The sequence below is a fragment of the Lasioglossum baleicum genome, chromosome 14, assembly GCF_051020765.1.
Source record: "Lasioglossum baleicum chromosome 14, iyLasBale1, whole genome shotgun sequence".
NCBI lineage: Eukaryota > Metazoa > Arthropoda > Insecta > Hymenoptera > Halictidae > Lasioglossum > Lasioglossum baleicum.
The window spans coordinates 4,480,551-4,504,977 of NC_134942.1; the positions used below are offsets into that span (position 1 = coordinate 4,480,551).

General features: G+C 38.8%; 2 protein-coding genes across 12 annotated transcripts; one reads left to right on the plus strand and one right to left on the minus strand.

The window, feature by feature from the left end:
* Positions 1-2,224: 2,224 nt before the first annotated feature.
* On the minus strand, positions 2,225-5,967 carry Sppl (signal peptide peptidase-like protein). Of its 4 annotated transcripts, XM_076437956.1 has the most exons (8): positions 5,805-5,965; positions 5,068-5,427; positions 4,253-4,317; positions 4,032-4,180; positions 3,640-3,953; positions 3,208-3,551; positions 2,608-3,033; positions 2,225-2,518 (listed from the first exon to the last, which is right to left on the minus strand). In XM_076437956.1, exons 4-8 carry the CDS (start codon positions 4,058-4,060, stop codon positions 2,450-2,452), a joined length of 1,182 nt encoding a protein of 393 aa, XP_076294071.1. In that variant the 5' UTR covers positions 4,061-4,180; positions 4,253-4,317; positions 5,068-5,427; positions 5,805-5,965; the 3' UTR covers positions 2,225-2,449. The 4 variants fall into 4 exon arrangements, with proteins under 4 accessions (XP_076294071.1, XP_076294073.1, XP_076294072.1 ...); XM_076437958.1 differs by having other exon boundaries at positions 5,020-5,967; XM_076437957.1 differs by lacking the exons at positions 5,068-5,427; positions 5,805-5,965 and adding an exon at positions 4,407-4,999.
* Positions 5,968-6,631: 664 nt separating this feature from the next.
* Positions 6,632-24,055, plus strand: Osbp (oxysterol binding protein). Of its 8 annotated transcripts, none has more exons than XM_076437937.1 (13): positions 6,632-6,944; positions 8,174-8,335; positions 10,699-10,764; positions 14,116-14,321; positions 14,423-14,524; positions 16,500-16,747; positions 17,156-17,348; positions 19,585-19,868; positions 20,046-20,281; positions 20,363-20,639; positions 20,719-21,098; positions 21,184-21,404; positions 21,595-24,055. In XM_076437937.1, exons 1-13 carry the CDS (start codon positions 6,901-6,903, stop codon positions 21,735-21,737), a joined length of 2,562 nt encoding a protein of 853 aa, XP_076294052.1. In that variant the 5' UTR covers positions 6,632-6,900; the 3' UTR covers positions 21,738-24,055. The 8 variants fall into 8 exon arrangements, with proteins under 8 accessions (XP_076294052.1, XP_076294053.1, XP_076294054.1 ...); XM_076437938.1 differs by having other exon boundaries at positions 16,503-16,747; XM_076437940.1 differs by lacking the exon at positions 6,632-6,944 and adding an exon at positions 7,621-8,051.
* The last annotated feature ends 372 nt before the right edge of the window (positions 24,056-24,427 follow it).

The following is a 24,427-nucleotide window of genomic DNA, read 5'->3' on the forward strand; positions in this document are numbered from 1 at the left end:
TATACAATCAATTGAACGGTCGATTACAGGATTGGCGCGTATCTGACAATACAAAATTAATGTATAGGGTTCTTCAATATTATGTACAATGGAAGGAGAAAATGAAAGTTAAAACGTACATACATCACAGTAGAATGAACCCTGTATTGTAACGTACGTTGGTTTCTTCGGAAATAAGAGACCTTACAGCGAACAATTAAACTAAGTCTTAAGCTTTTCGACATGTCTATGAAAACGCATTTCGTTTCGCCTACGTCGAGGATGATCAAGTCTTTTTTGTTCTTTTTTTTTTTATTCGTTCGTAACGGAAGTAGTTAAAATATACTTTATCACTTGTGTCCTTATATTATAAAGTGAAATAGGTATTCTGTTCTTTTTCGTTTTTTTCTTTTACTCATAAAAAATGTCCTCTATAGAGCGCGTAATGAATAAGAGCAAACTGCTTGTGCTATGGACAGGTAAGCGAATAAAGGGAAGAGTCGCAGTTTTATACAAAAACTAATTAAACCGTATCAAAAAGAGTATTTCGTTCGTTATGAAGTATGAATAGTTCATTATAAATAGTTTGAACTGTGTTAACGTAAGTAAAAAAATATCTGTGTATAAATAAACCTTTGAAATGGTTCTAAATAATTAGTTTTTGTATAACACCTTTTAGCATCGACTGTTGAATACAAAATAAAACAATGAAACACTTAAGGCGAACGGATTACAAAATATCCTCGTTAATGAAACAGATGCGATACAATCTGTTCTTTTCTGTGTTACGAGTGAAATTTCACTTTCTAAGTCAATATACAAGTGTACAAGTAAGTTTACTTTAAATTGATACTGTGTTCACCCAATCATTTACCATCTCTAATATCGCTATACCGTTCTAAGTTGCGAAACGAATAATAATAATAATATATGCTAACATTCTAACAAATGTTCTTATTTATAAAATATGTTCAGAGGCTAATATAGCATTTTTCTTTTTGTAACTTTCAGACTGGTGATTCGATAAATTACAACAGCCAAAAAAATAATTAACCAATCTCTGACTCTAATTCGAATGTAATCTATTGAAAATTATAGGATACGAATGTTACGAATGCAATCAGTATTTACTTGTGTCACGTTGCATAATATTATATATGTATATCATACATTATATATATATATATATCAATCTATGTGCTACCGTAAAGTGATACGAGAAAGTTACAAACGAAAGGAATTGATTGTTTTTCTTTCAGAGACCTTGCAATAAATTGGCTTTTCGTATAATATTATTTTCAGTCTTGTTTTTAAATAAACATACAAAGTCTTCCTGAACTGCCTATCCATAGCAAGAGCTTAGTTAAGAAACTCTATTTTGCGATAACAAACTCTTTTTCTTATCACGAGATAGTTCTTGAAAATCAAGACGGTAAATACGTATGCAATTCAATGTTCATTATCCTCTCATTTACGGTAGGAGTTTTCCTACAGCTTCTTCCACTTTCATCCTTTCTAAGACTGTATTATCAGTTATCTCGGTCACGCCATGCTATGTGCCAGCATGACATTTGGCAAGTGAGACGCCTTGCTGTTTAATCCTAATAACAAACTGTAAATTTTATTCCTTAAATTTATAAAAACGAAAAATTTATATACAAGTTCGCACTGAACGATGCTTTGTTCGACACTAGCTCCGAATAAAAGAAAGTCACAACCTACACACATACATTCACTAGATTTTCATGGAAATCTCCGAATAATTATCGAATTACTCTATTCGTAACTACATGTGACATACAATTATTCTGATATCCATTGAACAATAAATTAAAAAGAAACTTTCTGCACGGAGTATCACACACATTTATAATGGAGTTAGAGTAAAATCATGAATATATAGAACACGTTATTAGTTCAATGTAGAGAAAGAAAAGAGAAAAAATGTTTCTTTTTTTGTTTCTTGTGTCAATGTAAAAGATATTACAATACGATGATCTCATTGTGCTGAAATAAAAATTATATTTTCTCTTTGAAATGACTCTCGCGACTCCCGCGTTTTAGTATACCTACTAAATTGTGGAACAAAAATCAAGTCATCCAACAATACGTACTCATATAGCAGTGTTGATATATTCTAAACACGTTTCTCGAGAATTGTTTCGTCTTTCAATTCAGAACACAAAAGACTTTCCACTGCTAATATGTATTGTGTTTACGACCAGCGAAGACAAAAGAACGTGTAAAATATGTGAAACCTTCGATTGCACCGTGAATTACTGGTATTGTTCTTTGACTATGCAACTGCAATTCTCATTGCATCGTTAAAAGATGTGTACTGCGCATAGAAATGAATTACTTACATTAAATGACATTGATAAAAATAAGGGCGTGATGATAAATGACAACAGGATTGATACAAATAGTTTCCTTTCCGTAATGTGTAATGTACACAAACCCATGACTCTTGTCAAACTTCCATGTGTTTAGAAGGTTGTTGAGATATGAACGGTTCGCTCCACATCCGACGTAGATCACCCTGAAATGCATCGTTGTATGTTTACATAGTTTCCCCGTGCGTGTAAACATGATTACAGTATGAAGATAAAGACTGTTAATCGAGAGTACCTTCAGGTATGCCATCGTGAGCAGCGGCAACAAGGTAAAGGGCACAAGGTATAATAAGGCAGGCTGCGCAGCTTTAAACACCTCGGAGCTTACGGTAGCAGTAAGTAATCCCAGAAAATAACCGATCAGGGAACAATGAAAGTAACTAATACGGTTTATGTGACGCGGGGGCGGAACTCCTGTTTCACAACCGCCTGGCAATAGTTGCGTTTTTTTGTATGCATCGTACCGCAAAACAAAACAAAGCAATAGTCCCGGCATCACAACGTCGCCAAGTCCTAGCATAGAAAAATGTCCTGCTTGATGCATCGATGGAAAGACTAACTTTCCAGGTAGAGGAAGTTTTGGTGCTTCTCTCGCTACGCCACCTAAGTGCAACCTTCTAGCCACAAGATTCACTGGGTTATCTGCCGATCTAGTTGCTACCTATTAGAAGAACAACAGTAACAGTCAGTTCCAACAATTAAACGATTCTTATACTCGTATCATGGGGGTATTCTAGTCTAGATGTTTCACAAAATACGTTCGAAACTACAATAGAATGCTATAACAGAGCGTTCAAGACTAGAACAACCCCAGTTCTGAATTCTGGAAACTCACCTTAACCATTACGTTTGTGCTGAATATGTAGGACGAAAAGAAAACCCAGAAGACATCGTAAATCAGAAGGCCCGTTAGCAGTATGGTAGATACCTTTAGACTAGGTAGTCGAAAGAATGCGATAAACGCTACGCAAAGTCCCATACCCATTGCGTCCATCAGTAGCCAATGCCCGGTCAAGACCCAGATGCATACTATACTCACACTCAAAGAGAATGAAAGTAGTTCTGCACCTGTAAACCTTCCACAGACACCGAACGATATTTTGTTACCGTCTGAACACGGTCTAATAATGTATTGACACATAGGCAGTAAAAGAAACGCCAATGCAACCGTAGCCACAACTGCGAACAAAGGATATAGTCAGCGATGGTTCTCCCCAGTGTTTCTCTCCATTGATCTCTCATTAATTCTCTCATCGATGAAACTTACTAGCTGTACAGATGGTTACAAGCATCTGCATGCTATCAAAAAAGAAAAACATGATGAGCAGAGAGATGGAAGCACCAAGAGGTAGAAAAAGAGCATGCATCGTGTTTAAGGTTTGAACTCTTCCATTAGCACCATCTGCATTGGCTGTGCTACAATTGCTGAGTATTCCAGTCAGTAAATTACTACGTTCCTTTTCTTTTTCTCTTTCTCTAGCTTCCTGTTCCATGTTGAGAGATCGGAAACTGCCATAGACTATCAATAAAATCGATATTAGGAAAGTGGATATCCTAGATGAGTCCATTATGTTGTAAGCCCTAAAAATCATCTGTAGATTTCAATATGTTCAAGGTACATAGAATCCTATGGATTTCTGAATAAATTACCAAACTAACCACTGATAGTCAACTTGATACGTGGCCATGTTTAAAAATGCCTGGTCAAAGCACTAAATGCTGTGCTAGGACACCTTCAGACATTTAAATGTCTTCGTCGAAAGTGCTTCCTGATCGCACTAACCTACATCAGAGATCATCTGTAATCGCTAGAAGAATGATAGAGCAATGTTAGTAAGTGTTTCGACGCTTGACAACAGAAGACAATAAATCAACTGTACCTGTAACGTTGTACATTCAACATTGTCAGCAATAAAATTAGGCCTCGCGGAACTTCAGTCACCCCCTTGACAAAACACAATGTAACTATTATACGGTTAGCACGAAGCAATGGCAGGACGAAAAAAATAGTAGGCTTGATATTAGAGAAATTACATGAAACAAAGAAGTCCAAAACCAGGATCTGGTAAAAAAGAGCAGCACTATTTTGGATGCAAGGATGTCTCAATGCATTGGCTGATTAACCCATTAACGCTCAGTGTCTAATGTCGATGACACTTTCGTACGACTTTTCCCCGAGGTGCTTGTAAATAATGCGATAGAAGCAGCAAAGCATACGGGAAGCAGTTTACGGCGAATAATTCGAGCGTTAATGGATTAACGTGGCAGTGGTCGCATCGTAGTTGAACACGCTCGAAAAATGTTCGGAACGGTGTCCGCGCAGACGGTTGCAGAATTACCGAGAGATTACAAGCGGAAGACACTTTCGTGCGGCCACTTTCAAACTTTCGCTGGAATCGTTCGCGACCGAACACGGAACGCGATCGCAGGCGCAGCAACAGCGTTCAACTATGTTCTTCTACGACATATTACTGTTAACGGTACGACCGCCGTGTAACCCCGTTCTAGCGTATTAGAACTGTCGCGGGTGAACCGACGGGTCTTCTACGGAATCGGGGATCATTTGTATAATATAGACGTTCACCATTTTGGTAAACAGACGGGTCACGTGACCACCGCTGGCCCCAAGAGGTTGCTACTCCCTTACCCCAGATTGTCCTGATATTTTGGTGATCCACGATCCACGCAGTCTCACCTGGGTGGTCAGAAGCCTGGGTCCTTCGCGACTTCTCTCATCACTTCGTGCACTCAAACACACCGCTCACGTGAATCGGGATATCAATCCGCGGAATATGCACAGCGACACACACGCAAAAGAGATATATATTGCCGCGCGCGATCGGTCAAATACCACGGTCAACTATACACAGGTCAACTGCTGGTTGACAGGCGCAGACCTGCGTCAAGCTTCTCTACTGGGTGTTCGAAACGCATTAGCCTTAACAAATTAACGCGTGCGTTTCGTACATCTAGCGTTACGATAGATCCATCTTTCGTTTGTCTTCTCGTACCGGAACGACTTTTATTAGATTGCTGCGATAGTTATTTATTTCATCTGCAAAAATTCATGACCGTCTTCCATTGGTTCAGTCCTTCGGTATGAGACATACTTGGACCTACTTGGACATACTTACCATGGTCTAAATCTAATACACGAGGCATTTCAAACTGTGTATAGGTACAATTCGTTACATAACATTTGCACATTTTAGATTTATTTATACATTCGTGTGCGAATGGAAACGTCGTTATTTGTTCAGAGTTTGTTTAATTTTAAGTAATCAATATTAATGAATCGATATCAATAAAATATACATATATGGAATTCTAATTCTTATTTGTTTCAAGTGTTCAAAAGTTGACACGTTAAAAAAATATATATTGTGTAAAATGTTCAGTATTTTCCATAATAAATATAAAACTATTGCTTACCTTAGAATAGACGAATCGTCACGCTAGAAAAAGCGGACTTCCCAGTTATCATAAATATTGATATTATTATAGTAGATAATATTGCCTAGCCTGACTTTACTGCCTGAAATTACAAAATGTAATTTCAACACGTTTTCTTCCATCCATTTTGTCATTTCGATAAAAATAAAGCTAAATATGTACACCGACATATCGTCATCGGTAGAATTCTACTTTATCGACAGCGTAAAAGCGAAACCCATGTTGCCGATCTGGATTTATGGATTATTAGTTATCAATTCCGCCACGCTACGCCTGCGCGCGCGCAGGTGAGACATTCATAAATGTGTGAAATCGAGGAATCCGTTCTTCATTCTTCCACGGTCCGTTGATCGGAATATACCTATATTTATCTTCTTATTGTTAGAAGTATATATATATATTTTTACGTATAGATATACAGTAAAAGATTAGATTAGCCCGCTTACTAAGAACACCTGGTATTGATGCAAAAAGTTGGACACAACATTATTAGAAGAATATGATCGGAAACGAAACTCGTGTGTCGACGTAATATCGGTATCACGATTTCTAAATAAATACGTGTATACTGGTGTATGCCTTGCCTTCTTCTTATATTTAGACATAATTGAACGACAGAACAGGATCGGTAACGTTGTTGTCCACTCCGGTATTATCGATAAAGAATTATTCATGGAACTCCACCTTTCTCACCGTGCCACGTTCGCTAAATTTTATCGAAACGTCGAATATGCATCAAGTCATGTTAATGAAACGGCTAACACGCGTAGCCAATCTTAAGAATCATGTTTCCGGGCTTCGAATACGTATATTACGAGCACGCGAGCTGACTACATAACTATTAATACATCGAAAATTCGTTACATATCCTTTGTACAGCAGAATAAAGAGACGCTCGACGCCGTTCGTACCGTTGTGCGATCTGCTCAGATAAATTAAGAGCTTGGTTCGGTTCGAAGATAATGGTCAGTATCAAGCATCTAATCGAAGAGTGTGCCGAGTGCTTTTCCTTCATGACATCTCTCTCAAGCGGCGGAACAATTCGTCTGAGCAGATCGTGCGCATACCTCGCCAAATGACAGAACGAACGTATTTTCGATGGCGTGTCCGTTTCAAAAAGTACGTAAATAATTATTTTTCTAATTCTCCTGCGAACCAATTGTCGCGTCCATATTGCAATTAATCGGTAATATCGAATCTATCTCGCGCGTTTCGCATTTGTCATTGTGTATTTGAGTCGTACACGTGTATATATGTAACTAGCCTTTCCTATAAAAATGTCAAGAATGACAGCAACCTCGTCCCGTTTCGTTATAATTTCTATAAAAATCAGAATTTGTATATCGACTTTAACTTTCGATCGTTGCGATTATCGGAATATTCAATGTATGCCATCTTCGTGGAAAGATTCGTTAGAATTCGAATCCTCAGCATTACGATTCTCCGTCATCGCAGCTATCGATTATTGTTTTCTTCATCATTTATATACAATATCAAAACGTCGAAAAATCTGCAAAATCATAGATTACCTGTAATCAAATTTCCGTGTACGTGCGTACACAAGAATAAGAATATTATACAAGGTGATCTGAGAGATTACATATAAACAAAGAATATTTTCACGATATATTTTTCCATTTTAATCTTTCATCAAGAAATAAAATCGAAAATGTTTCGTCTATATCTTTACAGTATTTACAATGTAATACACAGTATAAAATCATAAAACAAGTGAATAAGCAATTCAAAGTAAATATATTGGTTAATCAATCATCTATCGGATCGATAAGAGAGTAGACGAACTTGTAATTTCTTTGAAAACAATGTGATAGAATAAATTGGCAATAGCTGGCACCTTAATCATTTTGAACAAACGTGTTTGCGATGTCTTTAATTGGGAAAGGCAAGCAAAACATCGATGATATTTGTTCGACCTTTTACGCTCGTTGGATAACTGGTTTTTTCCCCCCCGAAATGCGAGCGCATCGTTGAAAAAGTTAAATTGCATGTTTTCGATCAATTTTTTTCTATCGCCATCGCACACTTCACGACACCCAGTATAGGTGACTCGGTAATAAAGGTTAGGGCGCCGTCACCGAGGAACGTGGCGGGTTATCACGCTGTGCGAAAGAAGAATCCATATTGTTTCGTATTATCGTGCTCTGGAGCACAGGCTGCCGTGTTTGTTGGTATCGCCGTTGGTGTTATTACGGTCCGACGAACAGTGTACATAAGTAGAATTTTGATCTATAAGAGCGTGCAAGTTCGTGGGCCAGTGGAATATCAAAATGGTGGCCGTGCGATACGGGTGATGTGTGTGCAGATATTGGAGTGTATTGTAATTTCAGGCGAAACGCGTGTGATCACGCAACGTATTGTAAAATGGGAGACCAGAAGGCTCAGCACGGCACGCAGGAGATGAGAGGCTGGCTCTTTAAATGGACTAATTATTTGAAAGGTTACCAGCGAAGATGGTTCGTCCTGACAAATGGCCTACTGTCGTATTACAGGTAGTTTCCTCTACGTGTCAGTATGTCTTATTTTAATTACCTCATCATTGGCCGCGTGCAAGCTCGCGGTCAAACACCGATACGACTGGCTCTCATTATATTTTATCATCCGTTTTTTCAAAGCGGTTTCTATACCGTCTCCATTGTGCTGGTTTTTTGACATGACCAACAATAACAACCATTATCGGGGACATAATCGTTTGATCACGGTATAAAACTGTTCCCTTTCTTAAATCGCTCGGTCACAATTATCGCGGACTAAATAAATGAATTTCTTTGTTGAATGACACCCCTAAGTGGGGCTTTCTATTGAATTATAACTGCAGAAATAAGTGTTGGATATACATGTGTATATAACCTGTATTGTCCATCTGTTAAAGTGGATATACATATGTATAGCAACCTCCAGCCTTAACTGCACTTTCTTAAATATAGTTAAGGGAAAGAATATAGATCTGTTTTATTGACTTCTTACACGCGTGACTATTCAAGCGAGTCTAATGTTATATTTATATAATTATAATTATAATTATAGTATAGTTTTAAAAGGAACAATTTTATATCGTATAACAGAAATAACGATCGAATTATGATTGTTAAACTGTGGATTTTTATTATATAGTACGAGTTTTTTAAAAATCTGACGCTGTCACTATTTTATTTGGTATTTAACGGGGCCAATAAAAGGTCCTTAGAAATCTATGCTCGCGAAACCATCCATAGTCTAATGATTGTAAATAGATTAGTGCCTTGAGTGATTTGTACCAAATGTACAATAAATATGGTACCATATTCAATATTCAATGGTACAAAGTACAAAGTTGCATGCGCACAAGTAGCCGATATAGGCTCAGCTACAGATACTATTATCGATATGGTTTATCCAAGTATTCTTAGCCAAATCAAATTGTTGGATTTGCGGATCTTTATGCTTTATTTACAAACACGTATATCGAATTTGATTGAATATTTTGTTTTATTAAGGTTTCAGGTATATATGCACAAAATTCGCATTAGAGTATCTCATTTTAATTTTGGACAACGTAGTATGTATATATGCGTACAACGGAACGCGAATCGCGATAACCCGAAATCTAACTTACTTTTACTCGTCACACGCGCCAGAGAAGATTTATTGCATATTTGCTTTTTGTTCATTTCGAACACGGCGCGGAATCGTGTTTTGACTACATCGAGCCAGGCTGTGCAAGTTTATGCAAGTTCAAAATAAACAAAACCACGCGAATAGTTTCAAGAAATTAGAAGCAAAATTCGGTGATGACGTAGGAGTTTTTCAATTATATTAGAACGCGTCAAGTTCCGCAGTCTATGCAAACGTTCGCTTCGTTCCTTTTCCTGCCACGAAACAGCCGTAAATATTTCGTTATCTCGCAACTAACGTGCGAATCATGACGGTCGCAGTTACCGACCGTAGGTAAAAACAATACCCCCTCCCGACGGACATCACGTTGCGTACGTCCGAGGAAATTCCACCGTTTCGTTTTCATTATATTTAGAACATCCGCGCTCCCTTACACAACATGCAATCGTCGCCGATCTTTTTTCTGATTTTCCGCTTGGCACAGTTTTATGATTTGAGTTTGCATTGCTTTTTTCGATATTGCGATCGAAACAGAACAGACCGATGAATATGTACCTACTTACGCGAGAGAGAATCGAACGCCTTGCGAATTTTTGATTTTCACACGCCCGAAACCGTGACCGTCGAACGCTTCCAGCACAAAATTGTCTATAGTCGACGCACATTGTACATGGTGGTGTCTGCACCGTTTTTATTTATCAAAGATTAAAAGTGAGGTGAATGTATACAGGGTATGCCGGTGATGGCGGCGCAGACGGGAAAACAAGATTGTACAAAAAGAAAACAAGTAAAAAACATGACATAAAATTTGTACAAAGTCGTTTTTATGCACAAATTTTATCGTACGCTTTCTACGCACTTCTTGGACAAGGAACCGTTTCTTTTTCCGGTTCCTGCGTCACCCTCGTAGAGCGCGTTAGAGCAACAACCGAATAAGATTAATACATTTATATCCATTGTGTGATTTCGTGACAAATCGGTTGGTTTGTGAACCCAAGTGGATTGAAAGTCGATATGTCTTTTCCATGAAAAAAGAGAAAGATTGAGAGTAATATGTATACATTTGATCATACTAGGAGAACTCGTCTAGGAATAAATACGTAAGAGTGAACGAACGAGAGAAAGAGAGAGAGAGAGATAGTGAAAGTGAGAGAGAAACAGAGAGGGAGAGAGAGAAATTTGTGATACTTTGAAAGAAATATCGTTTTGCTGCAGTGTTACAATATGTGAACGGGGACTATTTGTTTTATGGACTGTTTAGGGCTGAACCAACAGGGGGGCCAAAGATATCAACACGACGCAAGCGGAAGGCTGGCAGAGCCTCCGAGTAAGTAAAATTAAATCGAAGAAAAGCCGAAATATTCTGACTCTTCTTTGAATCGAACTCGTTAATCAAGCAGACAAAGACGATGTTGGAGTTGCCTACTGTTTTACATTCACATATGCATATACATATACATATTAGCGCCACGTTCAATAATACGATGTACCGTTTAGTCTTCCTAATTATTTGTTACTTACCACCCCTCCCCTGCCCTTACACTTTCTTCGATATTTTATTATTTCAAAAGAACCTCGTCCACTGTCCATCAGATCTTTTCGTCCTTGCGATCAAGACTGTCAACACTACCGCAAAGGGTATATGTATGTAACATGTTTGATTCCTTTACGTTTTGCAATCAAGAACTTTTAAGCGATGAAAGAGAAGAAAGGGAGAACTTGAAATGTTCGATTTTTATGTTTCTGTGCCTACGTGTACACCAACGTGCAAATCAGTTATACGTGATAGACGCTGCTTCGTTTTTGTCGTCGCCTCCTGCCACGGGAGTATCCTGAAGGTCTTCTGAACGTAGAACTTTTACTGACCCGTTGGATCTGTTCCAAAAACATAATTACGACACGCGTAGATGCCCGCTGATATACTTGATTTATTAATGCCACCGAGAGTGACACGACGCCTGTCTGAACCTATTAACCAATCACGAACTAACTCGCCTTTCTTTACTCGGACAGTGAAGTTCCCGCATTAGACCTTCGTCGATACGCACGACACAATTGTCGCACGATAATTCAATTCGTTAACAATTTATGTCGTGGTAATCTGTTTCAATGAACCTTCGTCCCCGTCTGACCGTGTTCTTGCGTCGCACACACATACACACCGATAGTTTTGTCAATCGATTAACAATTAAGTAAATAAGATCACGCTTCACGTCTGTTATTATGTTTCGCATTCGTGATTCCATGTCTCGGACAAAAAATGAAACACTGGAACTATCGCGAACGAAAATCAACCAACTTTGTACTATCACGTAGAAATTGCAGTATTCAATCATTTCTCGTGGAAGCATTTTTACCGGTAGTTCCAGTGTTGAGGAGTTTTGCAAAAAATCGTACGATTTTGTTGAACTTCAGATTGTACATAATATACATATACACGTACCACATACATATCTACAGTCTATTTAACGTTAACGAAAACCGACAAGGACCGCATTTATTGTAATTGCGAAATTATTGTGATTTTTACTATATGCAATATGTAATAATAATTTCTGAACGCGTTGCATTAGCATGATCGTCTGAATCACCCGACCTTGGATCGGCGAACCGAACTCCCCCCATTCTCTAAATTATATCGGGAAGATCTCACCCCCATCGCCTTTTCACCCCTTTATCTGTAATTTCTTTTCATCAGGTTATATTTTGGTTGTTTCTGGTCATTTCACATAAAGGAACGGTGGCACGTCGAACAATAATGGTAATGGGACTACGTACTGCTTAAAGAGAGTATAATCGATTCCGCTATTATTGGCATTTTCGTTTCCTGCGCTCTAATATGTCTCTACATACATTATACATATATACATATTGTCACTGTGTAACGTAAACTGTCGCAACTTATTTTGTCGTTACTCGGTGCTCCAGGTATTGAGAAAATTATGGGTGCAAACTAGGGGGTATCTACGATTTATTGATTATCGTACCTGCAATTCACGTACACTATTCACAATTGTTACGGTGAAAGTATTCTTCGTTCGATGATGCTATCGAATTTTTGGCAATTGGGATCGCTGCCATAATATTGTCCGTTCAATTTAACGTGCGGCCGAAATATGCTCGTCCGGTGCAAATTGGAATACTTCCACCAAATATGAATATATTAGCGTATAAGACTCGAGACCGTCTAAATGCGTGTTACTATTTAAAAAACTGTTTGACGCCGAGACGCGTCATCCGTCGAGAAGGCGTTAAGTTGAACAGTCAATGGAGCGTGTTTCCTTGTAGCAAGTGGGCGTGACGCATAGTTTTCCAACGCGAGGATACCGAAAGAATGCCTAGGAGGCCGAGTCGAAACTCTCGGATTTTCGTGATTTTCAAATGCAACAAAAGTAACGCTCTCAGAGTCAGAGTTGTGATAATTCAATTACGTAATTGAATTACATTGTATTTCAATTAATAGTAATTCAATTACGTCGTAAATGAATTACTATATAATTCTAATACAACGTAATTCAATTAGTAAGTATTTTAATCAGATTTGTAATTGAAATACAATGTAATTGTAATACCAAATAATTGAAATGCAATTTATAATTGAATTACAGTATAATTGAAATACAATATACTTGAAATACAATATAATTGAAACACAATGTAATTGAAATACAATGTGTAATTGAAATATACAATATAATTGAAATACAATATAATTGAAATATAATATAATTATAGCCCAGAACTTGGAAGAACTTGCGATATATTTTTATATTTTTCTTTCATATACAGTAACCGCGGGTTTACTGTCGAACAGCCGTGTTCTGCACGGACAGTATTCCCGCAGTGACATCATTTTTTTCGCAATGTAACACCAATATTTAATCTTCTTTAATTTTCATTATTATTTTATGGAACTTTCGCCAACATATTCGTGGCATTTTTCTAATGCAAAATGGTACCAAACACGATATAATTTCAACTGTATTTAGTGGTGTAATCGACGATGCAAGTTTCGAACGCAACGAAGAAAAGCGTATTGGAAAGGAAGAGACGCGGTTGTCGAATCAATGTGTGGCGTTCACACCGACATACCCGAGCCAAGAACAATTATTTCATCTCGAAATATTCACAATTATTTCGAGAACAGTATTTCATGGGCTGTGTTTTCGTTTACGTCCATTCTCAGAATTTGATGAAATTTTGAAAATAGGTTCCATTGCAATTACGAATTACATTGTAATTTAATTGACTGAAGATCTGAATTATAAATTACAACATAATCGAATTACAATTTAATTCAATTACTTTGTAATTATAATTCTGGAGTAATTCAATTGTAATTCTGCACAACTCTGCTCAGAGTACCCTTGCCAGTTTTGCGAGCGGGGCGGCTGCGAGCCAGGAAAGGTTGGGAAACTATGGCGTAACGGAGCGAGTGATTGTACTAATTGCTCTCTTTCGTGGTAACACACGTCCGCGTGTGTGTATTCTAATGGCGAATCAGAAGAGTTTCCTTTGGCTTGGATAAACCTTCGGTTTGCTAACGCAGGGCGATCAATCAAGCAAGCAAGCATTTACCTATTGCAAACTCACGTCTGTCTTTCTCTGTGTCATACGATTTCCCATCGGCCGAAGGATCTGTCCACGGAACTGTTCGCGTTTCCTTTTCTCTGTTTAGAAGTCCGGCCGAGATGTCGCACACGTGCCGCGGCACGATATCCTTGCACGGGGCCTTAATACACACCGTAGACGCTTGCACGTTCGTTGTGAGTAATGGCGGCACGCAAACCTTCCATATCAAGGCGGCGACAGAGGTGGAACGTCAACAGTGGGTCACGGCCCTCGAGCTAGCGAAGGCCAAGGCCATCTTGGCGATGGAATCCGGTCTGTATGAGAAAATTATTTTTTTCTTACACCTCTATGTTCACTGGTGATGCTGATCACCCGCGTTGTTTCTTGCAACGTCGCTAATCATAAGATCTCAGTATTAGGGAAAAGGAATCTCCACACGGTTTGGACCAATTTAGTTGGAGCAGGGATCGAAAAAGAGAGGATTGTTGAACAGGAGACTCGACAGGACTGTACAGGTTCGGAGACCTACAAAGAGAAATCCTTCAAATACTTCAAAGGAGCCATGTGTAGATCGGTAACATTTTGCTCCAGCCATAGCAGAATATCTTAATAGAGGAATCGTTTGTAGTTAGAGGACAATCTAATTTGATACAGTTGATCTTGGTCCAGGAATGGTACAACTGATTATTTCTCTCTCTCTGTATGTACAATGTATCCCATTCGGTGAAAATTCTCCGCTGGAATCAGTTGCGTTTAATAATGAACCTATTCACACGCTGCAATCTCTGTAGCAAAGCATTAAAAGCAATTGCCTCTGGCAAGACATACAGTGGCTCACGAAAGTATTCGAACGCCCTTTAAAACAGAATAACTTTTTTATAATTGTAACAAATGACCTGTGTGATTTTTTATAATCAATTAGAAGCACTGGTTTATGAAATGATATGCAAAAAGGATTTTCCAAAAAATTATAATTTACAAAGTTACATGCAAAAAATAAAAAAGGCGTTTTTTTTACGTTTTTATTAGGGCCCTTAATGAAAATTTAAAATACATGTTTTGTAGATCTATGTTAGTTATACGCATGCTGAAAATTTCATCGAAATCGGTTGACGCAGGAAAAAACGACACGCATCGGAAGATGTACGATTTTGTTTATTTTAAGCAGAAACTGATCAAAAATCGTGTAATATACGATTTTCAACATTTTTAATCGCTTGTAGCTCGTGTGTATGTTAATCGATTTTGACGAAATTTTCAGCATGTGTATAACTAACATAGATCTACAAAACATATATTTTAAATTTTCTTTAAGGGCCCTAATAAAAAAGTTAAAAAAATTACTTTTTTATTTTTGCATGTAACTTTGTAAATTATAATTTTTTGGAAAATCTTTTTTGCATATCATTTCATAAACCAGTGCTTCTAATTGATGATAAAAAATCAGGTCGTTTCTTACAAATATAAAAAAGTTATTCTGTTTTAAAGGGCGTTCGAATACTTTCGTGAGCCACTGTATATGCCAAGTAGGGACGACGGATTTTTTTTTCACGCAGTGGTGCGTGATTGATGACTTAAGCACAGGCAACAGGAGGGACAGTGTGTAAATTATTCTCAATTGGAAATTAGTATTCATTGGTATGACTTACCATTGATAATTACGAGCACTCCGGAGGATGGTAATTTTTCAAAATTCTATGCGAAACAACTGCTTTTGTCCTCCTACTTTGCAGCATGATGTGCACATAAAAGAGCACATAAGAAAAACTGCGGTAGCTTTAACAAAAAAATACGTGATACAGTTACGTCAGCAACCTTCAAGGAACAGAGATCGCTATATCCGTTCACGCTTCTCTAATTACTCCAGCATAGATCTCAACTTATCAGGTGATTTATCTTCGCCACAATGAAGTCAAATTCGACGTGACGCTCTATTGTTCTAAAAGGCTTTAATAACTGATAATTCGAAAGGAACTCGCCGAAATAATTAAAGCACAAAAAGGAATGTAGACTGTCTTGAATGCCATTACGGTTACGTTTATCTCTTCCTGCCGACGCTGCAATATATGTGCAGCAATATTTTTCCTTATTACGCTCGAATTCTGCTCGCTTAATTTGTTTACGATGCTTAACGGATTAACGTTACGAGCTCCGATTATTTTTATTTGTTTATGTGACTCATAATAAGTATCACTGAGTGAACTGTTAGGACAAAGTCGTTCAAGTCGGACTAATCTCGCGTTATCTACGTACACGTATGTATCTCGACCCCTAAGTCATAACTGAAAACAGATGTACTTGCTGTTGAATCACAATGAGTCATAATTAGGATGCGTCTTATCTTAAAGTCTTAAGTCTTGAAGTTTTTCGTTCAATCCCACGTGATTTATCATTTTAAACGGCGTGTAACCAAACCGATATTCTCTACAAGGCTCGAGCGTAAGTGAGATTTTCAAACAGCCACATTATGTAAATGATGATTTGTTCCAGAAGAAGAGGAAGAATTCCAGGACAACGACAGTCAAAAGCCAGATGTGTCTGTGATAAAAGACCTGTCCCAACAATTGGAGGACTTGCAGACCTGTTACGATTTAATCAACAAGAGAGGCACCATGCTTCAGAGATCCTTGAACGATCTAGAAGCGGTCGAACCACCGTCACCGGAATTGGCAGCGAAAATAAAGACAGTCAGTGAACGAGCCGCGCTGTTCCGCATCGCAGCCGGTGCTATGGTTAATGTAAGTTGAAAGACCCTCGTTGAATACCGATGTACAGACAAACGCGTCTGTAGTTCGCCTCTAAATTTTTGATGTGTGAATATGGTCATGGTGCGCGGCCTATCAATTCTACTAATTTGCTATAACATGTATAGCAATCGTAACAAATACTGTTTACACGTTCGAATTACCGTATGGTGACGCAGGATCTCAACTCGATCGAGTGTCTGGGTTGTCTATGAACAAAGAATTAATTGGCATGTCCCCAAGTTCACAAGTAAATACCATGCGCATGTCTTGACATAATCGGTTGTGTATTATCACAGGTCTAACAGATAATATATTCCACAGTGTTTTACTAATCACTCATGGATTAACATCTCGATGGTATAACAGTCGCGTAGAAAATAGGATGAATTGTGATTTCAGAAAAGCAATGACTATTTGCAACTAGCGCAACAACAGGAGCCCAAGTGGAAGAAACTGCTGCAGCACGAGCGTGATCAGAAGGTGCGGATAGAGAAAATGGTCGAACAGCTGGCCAGGCAGCATTCCCACCTGGAGGAAGCTGCCCAGCATGCAATACCCTCGGCGGCTCCAGCAGGGGGGCACAGATCTTCGCGTAATTAAATTTCTATTCTTTTATCATCGAGCACGGTCAGTAATGCTGTTAACTGTAACTGCAGTCTGTTTTCTGGACAGAGACACCTGGTATACACGCATAGTTATGATAGATGATCACCCTATTCCTATAGCCTGCTATGTGCCTAAACTAGGGCGGTCAGCTGTTATAGCTGTTGATGTGAGCCTCGAGTCTCTCTCTGTACTTTCGAAAAACAGATTACAGTACACGGAAATAACGAGCTGATACGTCTGCTAAAGTCAGGAAAAAATCATACTCGATTGCTTGTCCATTATCCACACTGTGCTGAGCTTTCAACGTTCACGGTACCATGCTGATTATGCTACTCAGTTCTGTATTTAGTGGCCGAGAAAATGTATGCATAACACATTGTCACGTACGTATGTCTGCTGTTAGTTGATTTGCAAGTTTCCTGGGTAACGGGGTGCTGTATTCAATACACTATAGTGCACAGCTATAAACTAACCGTGCACAATAGAGCTTTGTCACGGTTAGTGCTCCTGATTATCTGTTTATTGAGTGAGAGAGAGAGTTAAACATGTGTTTATAAATTTTTACAGACCACCTGAATAAAGCTAGGCCTAACAAATAGCGATTACATTAATTTTATTTTTGTTGTGCTAAAATCAATTATACTTAAAGGGGTTCGCAACTTTGGAAGCCTCCAAAAAATAGTCGAACATGACTGATATTTTTTATTACTGAAAATAAAAAAACAAGCTTGCGTACACCCTTAAGGATGCAATAGTGAAATTGTTAATTCATCGTTACTAACTGTTACAATTCTAATCAAATTTGTGTCGGTTAAATGAGATTGGAAATCCATGTGTGTATACGTGTACATTCGAACGCTAATCGACAGCTTATTTGCAGCCGCTGCGTTTCAAATTTTCGCGCCTTTCTGCCAGTATCGTGCCTCTCTAAAGATGGCGCTTCGTTTGACTTGAAAACACCGTGTCGCGACGGAACTGGTAGATTTGTGATCCATGCATGTAAAGTCTGTCCTGTACATGTCCTGTATAGCATTTTACGGTGACGTATACAAACTCTTTGCGAGCATACGTATATGATATGTACGTCCACTTCAATACACCTATAGAAACAGTATACATATACGTACACGGCTGTGCTTTCGGCTCTCCCAAGCTTGGCGCTTAATCAGGCTCAGATGGCCTTGCAAATCACTGTTTCGTTCGCGTTTTTCCGAACACGTCTCTCTTCCGTAACTTCGCTGTATTAAATTCAATGTGATAAATTCCCGGATTGGTTATATACACATGCATGTATATATATATCGACGTTCTCTCCGATGGTGTCCAAGTGAGAGGAATTAGTGGAGATGTTAAACCGATAGTTGTCGGGATCGAACGCACGGAGAAGGAATTTCTGGTCATCGTCTCGCAAACGGTCTGCAGCTTCAAACAAGTTTTTAGCAAAGATCTGAATACATGAGAGCTGCCACACCGATCTCGGGACCACGATGCCTAACCTGATGCGCGGTACATTAACAGTTGCCTATTCAAAAAGAGAGAGAAAAATTACGAAAGGAAACATGCGCGTGTGTATACATAGATGTACAATGGATTTTCGGTGATTCTGTGTTCGTTGCTCGAACTGGTACTGCAGGTGTGGACCGAGATTGGGGGGTAGGAGACGGTACAAGTAAATGGTAGTACATAAATAGTTGTCATCGCCGAGATTCAATCGGTTCGAGAGGGAAGCCGTTGCTTCATAAATGATAAAAACAGGGGGAGGGGCTGGGACGGGACAGGGCGGTCGAACGATCGGTTTATTTGTCGAGTAACCAGTCGAAATATTTTCGAGCATATGCTATACTAACTTCAACGAATACCTATGTACATACTACTTGCATCTCGTATTCAACGTATTTCCATATTGGCGCGAAACTTATCTGTCCATTGCATAACGGTATCGATAGTCTCGCGGCGTTTCGTATGTTTATGTATTTGCGTTTTATAGTTAATCTGAACGGGTGAACCGACTCCCGACACCTGTGGGTTTTCTCTATTTTGGATTCGGAAGTTTTTACAAGGTTGCGATTGAATAACGGTTCCGCTGATCAGCTTTAATTTTATTAACCTTGCACGTATACATCCGTTGATGTGCGTGTGCGTGTGTACAGTAGTGTGCCTGTGTACTGTTTAATCGTTTAAACAGCAGACTGATGGGAACGATGCTTTGGTGACTGTTATAGACACAACGGTTACAACTTCTCCATCCGAAGACGAGGAGGATAATGTAGAGTTTTATGATGCTCAAGAGTCGGACACGTTTACATTAAGTATTCCAGGAGTTGCGACCAGCAATTCCAGAGATCGAACTGATTCCCAGGGTAGCGACGATGGCTCTAGTTCAGAAGGAGATCAAACGCCATTGCCTCTGTCAGAAAATAATGGTGCAAACTCCTTTCTTATTGTGACCGATTCTACGATAGTACAAACTCCCACGGCTGCTGATAATACAGACAATCTGGACAATGTAAGTGGACAACAGGTCGATAGTCGATTGTAGGACAAAGTAAGCACGAAGAAGTTGAGTCATCGGTGAATGGAAGATCAGTTTTTTCTAGAGATTCCATTCCTGGTTGGCTCATTCTATACAGCATGATTTTGTCTGGCAGAGATTGCTCATGTTTGTTCTTTGTTTTTGCATCAGACAAATTGGCAAACCAACAATGGCAGCATTAGCCGCACCAGGGTAACGGGTTCCCAAAAGAAACGGAGGAGTACAGTACCTGAAAAGCCAAATTATCCATTAAACTTATGGAGTATCATGAAAAATTGCATCGGCAAAGATTTATCAAAAATTCCCATGCCTGTCAATTTTTCCGAGCCGCTTAGCATGCTACAACGGCTCACGGAAGACTATGAATACGCAGATATTCTAGACAGGTATATTTGCTGTTGCATTCTGCAATATTCTTTTTTTCCCGAGAGAAACAAGAATAACATATCTATTCTGATTTACAATAGGGCAGCAGAATGTACAGATAGCTACGAACAGATGGCTTACGTGGCTGCATTTACTATATCCAGTTATTCCACAACCGCCACCAGAACTGGCAAACCTTTTAATCCTTTGTTAGGCGAAACGTACGAGTGCGATCGACTCGACGATTTAGGATGGAGAGCAATTTCAGAACAGGTGTCTCATCATCCTCCTATGTTAGCGCAACATTGTGAAGGCCGAAAATGGCGTTGTTGGCAAGAATTTACCATGGCGTCAAAATTCCGTGGAAAATATCTTCAAGTGAGTGTCAAGCTCTGCTGGTAAAACCTCTCGTTTGGTAAAATTTCTTATTGGTATAATAATTCGAACATCGATGCAGGTAATACCATTGGGAACAGCTCACCTCGAGATAGAAGGGGGTATGCAGCATTACACGTGGCGGAAAGTCACGACCACTGTACACAATATTATAGTAGGAAAATTATGGGTTGATCAGAGCGGCGATACAGATATAATCAATCACAAAGAAGGTATAACGTGCCATTTGAAATACACACCGTATTCGTACTTCTCGCGAGATAGTCAGCGTAAGGTGAAGGGGGTAGTCATGAATTCGTGTAACGAAGTCAAGTGGGTAGTGCAAGGCACGTGGGACTCGAAGATAGAAATCGCACCTGTGATCAGTACGTCTGGCACACCGGACAATCCAGTGTACAAAACAGGGCCTTACATACTCGCTTGGAAACGGCGTATGCCAATGTAAGCACTCAATGAAATACTAATTTCTAATTTCTGTTTGATCGTCGACTTAATCGATATATCACGATGTAAATTCATTTTACAGAGAAGACTGTGAAAAGTATTACAATTTCACGGAATTGGCATGCCAGCTGAATGAGTGCGAGGAGGGTATAGCTCCCACAGATTCCCGATTTAGGCCTGATCAGAGATTGATGGAAAACGGCCAATGGGACGAGGCGAATGCGGAGAAGCTTCGATTAGAGGAGAAACAGAGGACCGTCCGACGCGCTCGGGAGCACGATGCTGAGAAATCAGCAGCTCAAGGTATATTTCATTTCAGTATTTATTGCTATACGATATACGGTAAGGTGTCTAGAAATTTTTATCATTTGAAATAAAATATTCGTAGATTCGGCAGTTATTTCGAATGATAGAGATTTTTGAATACCCTCTGCATATGCTATCTAACTTGATTAAGAAATGGATACTATTAAAAGATTTTCATTTATATCAGGTTTACCGTACGAAACGTATGTACCGCTGTGGTTTAAAAAAGAGCAGGATCCTTACACAGACAGTCTATGCTACGTATACGGTGGCGAGTATTGGGAATGTAAAAGTAAAGGTGACTGGTCACGGTGTCCAAATATATTTTAGCTTATTATACATAATTCTATCGATTAATGATGATGTGACCGCTAATATACAGTACGGAAAAATGTTTGGATTTGTTTAAAGTGCGAGATAGTCGATAGTAGAGATCACTTTCCGCGGAGAATATTTGCTTTTAAGAAATGCTGACGCGATAGATGGGGTTGTTAGAGATCATGGTGTGTAGCCGTTACTTCTTCCAAATGAACTGGACAAAATGTCGGCATTCTGACACGTTAAAACGAGTGTTTTGTAGAATATCATTACTCCCCCCTGCCCCGCTCCGTTATTCTATGCGTCCTTCTGTCTATATTAACACGCCGCATCCCCCTCTCATTACACCCACTTTTTCTAAACAACCAGAACATTGACGCATTCAATCCGTACGGCCCAATTAATAATGCTTTTGCATACAACTTTTGTATAGACACCGATGAAAATTTTCTGTATTCGTCAATAGGCTGGACACGTATAACGATACATTCGCAAAAATGATCCAGATATGTACTATTAATAAGCTATAATAAGTTACAAGAGATTTTGTTACTTCGGTTCGAAACTGAAATAGCAATAAGGTCGATGATGATGATTTTTTATGACGAAAGCATCGGTGTGGCGAGTGAAGCCACAATTGCAACCGGGAGTTCGAATCAAACACGAGAATCGACTTAAAATGTTTAACACCACAGTATTCGCGCGATTTGTTCGAAACAAGGCTAGATGTATAAACGATTTGTTCTTTATTAGAAACCGAAAGGAACTGACTGTAAGTTCTAACGAGAGATCGATCGTAAATACCAAACTTCGGAAAACAAGTGAACTTTCTGACGGGATGGTCCTTACGTATCCATCGCAGAGAGTACTTACGTAGACTATATAAAAATGTATTTTCGATGCTTGATGCGATGCCAGGTGTTAATTTAAGCGAATTGAAAAGCATAGGGAAGAAAATTTTTCATAGTATCGCTGAGTATACACATGTAAACCAGAGGCAGCGAGAGAAGCAACCGTGTCGAGTGTGTCTGAAACGCCTTATTGAATTATTTATGTAAAAGTAGATACGGTAGGCGACGCCTTTTTTACATATTGGTCATTTACACGTGCGGCGGTGCGGCCAGACTGTTCACTCGACTGCCACGTCTTAACCTTTTGCGAGGAAATTAAAATGGAAAATAATGGTTGGATAAGAGGCGGCATTCGTTATACTGATGGCGACAATCTGTAACCGCTCTTCGAAGAAATGTTCCTGCGGATACGAAGCGTTTGTAGCGACGAGTTGCGCGATCGGTGACTCTAGCGTACGACTACGACGAGTACGAAGAAAACAGACATATAGAATACGGTGAATGGATACGCTTCCAAATTTCTGCGATGTTTTCCGTGCAGACGTAGACACTAAATGTTCCACGAAGATATAGGCTGGTTGCCTATGCTAGCCTAATTAACTAATACACTCCGTCGAACTAATGTTACGAAATATATTCGGTATTGATGCAACAAGAGTGCAAAGAAAATTCGAAGTCACATACCTGGAGAGCCAATAAGTTGTAATAAGTTGTCCCCTTCGAAGGATTCTTGTGGCATAACTGGACGTAAAAAAAAGCAGGAATTCCTTTTTTTTTTCTTTTTGAATACTATAGTATATAGACACGCACACATCCATACACAGGTACAGTGCGTGCGTACGTACGTATGTATGTATGTATGTATGCATGTATGTATGTATGCCCGTATATGTATATATGATAATTAATAAAATTGTATATCCCTCTTACAAGCACATCGTACAACGGTTCCGTTCATAGTATTTGTATATAGACGCAGTTACATTATTCCGGTCTGTAGAAGACGATACTGAACGGAACACCTAGCTTGCAACCAATGTTTATGATGATTGTTACGATTAAGTATTTTGGCTGTATTATAATTTTAATAGTTGATAATATTCGGATATATCTGTATACATATAAATACGAATTAACTATAAAAAAATAAATAATTTAAAAGAGGATACGTTAAGACGGATAGAAACAGACATTTGGATTATATAGTGCTTGTACATTAGCTATTCTCGTGTGAAACGATAAAATACAAATGCTTCGCTACAAAAGAGAGAGAAAGAGAACGAGAAAGAGAGTAAGAAACAAAAATATCTTTGTAGCATTCACATATTTGCCTTTCGGCATCATCTCCTATATAACACCCGTTGATCGCACAAATGGTGCAATTATTTATACGATAAATAACCATAGCCTTTTGTTCCATCGAACGAATTGTATTGATTTATTGTAACAAATTAAAAACGAACGATCGTGAACGGGTAATGTTTATCGTCGAACATTTTATTGCTACCCACCGATCGATCCATTTCTTGTTATTGCCTCGCGCGTTGCTTTAATTCAACTTTTAAATTAGCCGCGCTGAACGATTTTTCATTATACGCTAATCCCCGATGGACAAATCGAAGATGCACCGATTGATTTCCATCCATAAAATTGCGCCTCATTACGGTTTACAATTTTCCTATTAAAGTTTTTGCTTTAGTTTTTCGTCGGAATTCTTTGTTCCGGTTAGCCATCGTGCGTCATCGATTTTATGACGTGCGACTGAAATATATTCAAGTATTCGTTATTTATCGCGATCACCGAGAAACTACGCTGTTTCCGTGCTACAGCTGCAGGTACTTTTAACATGAC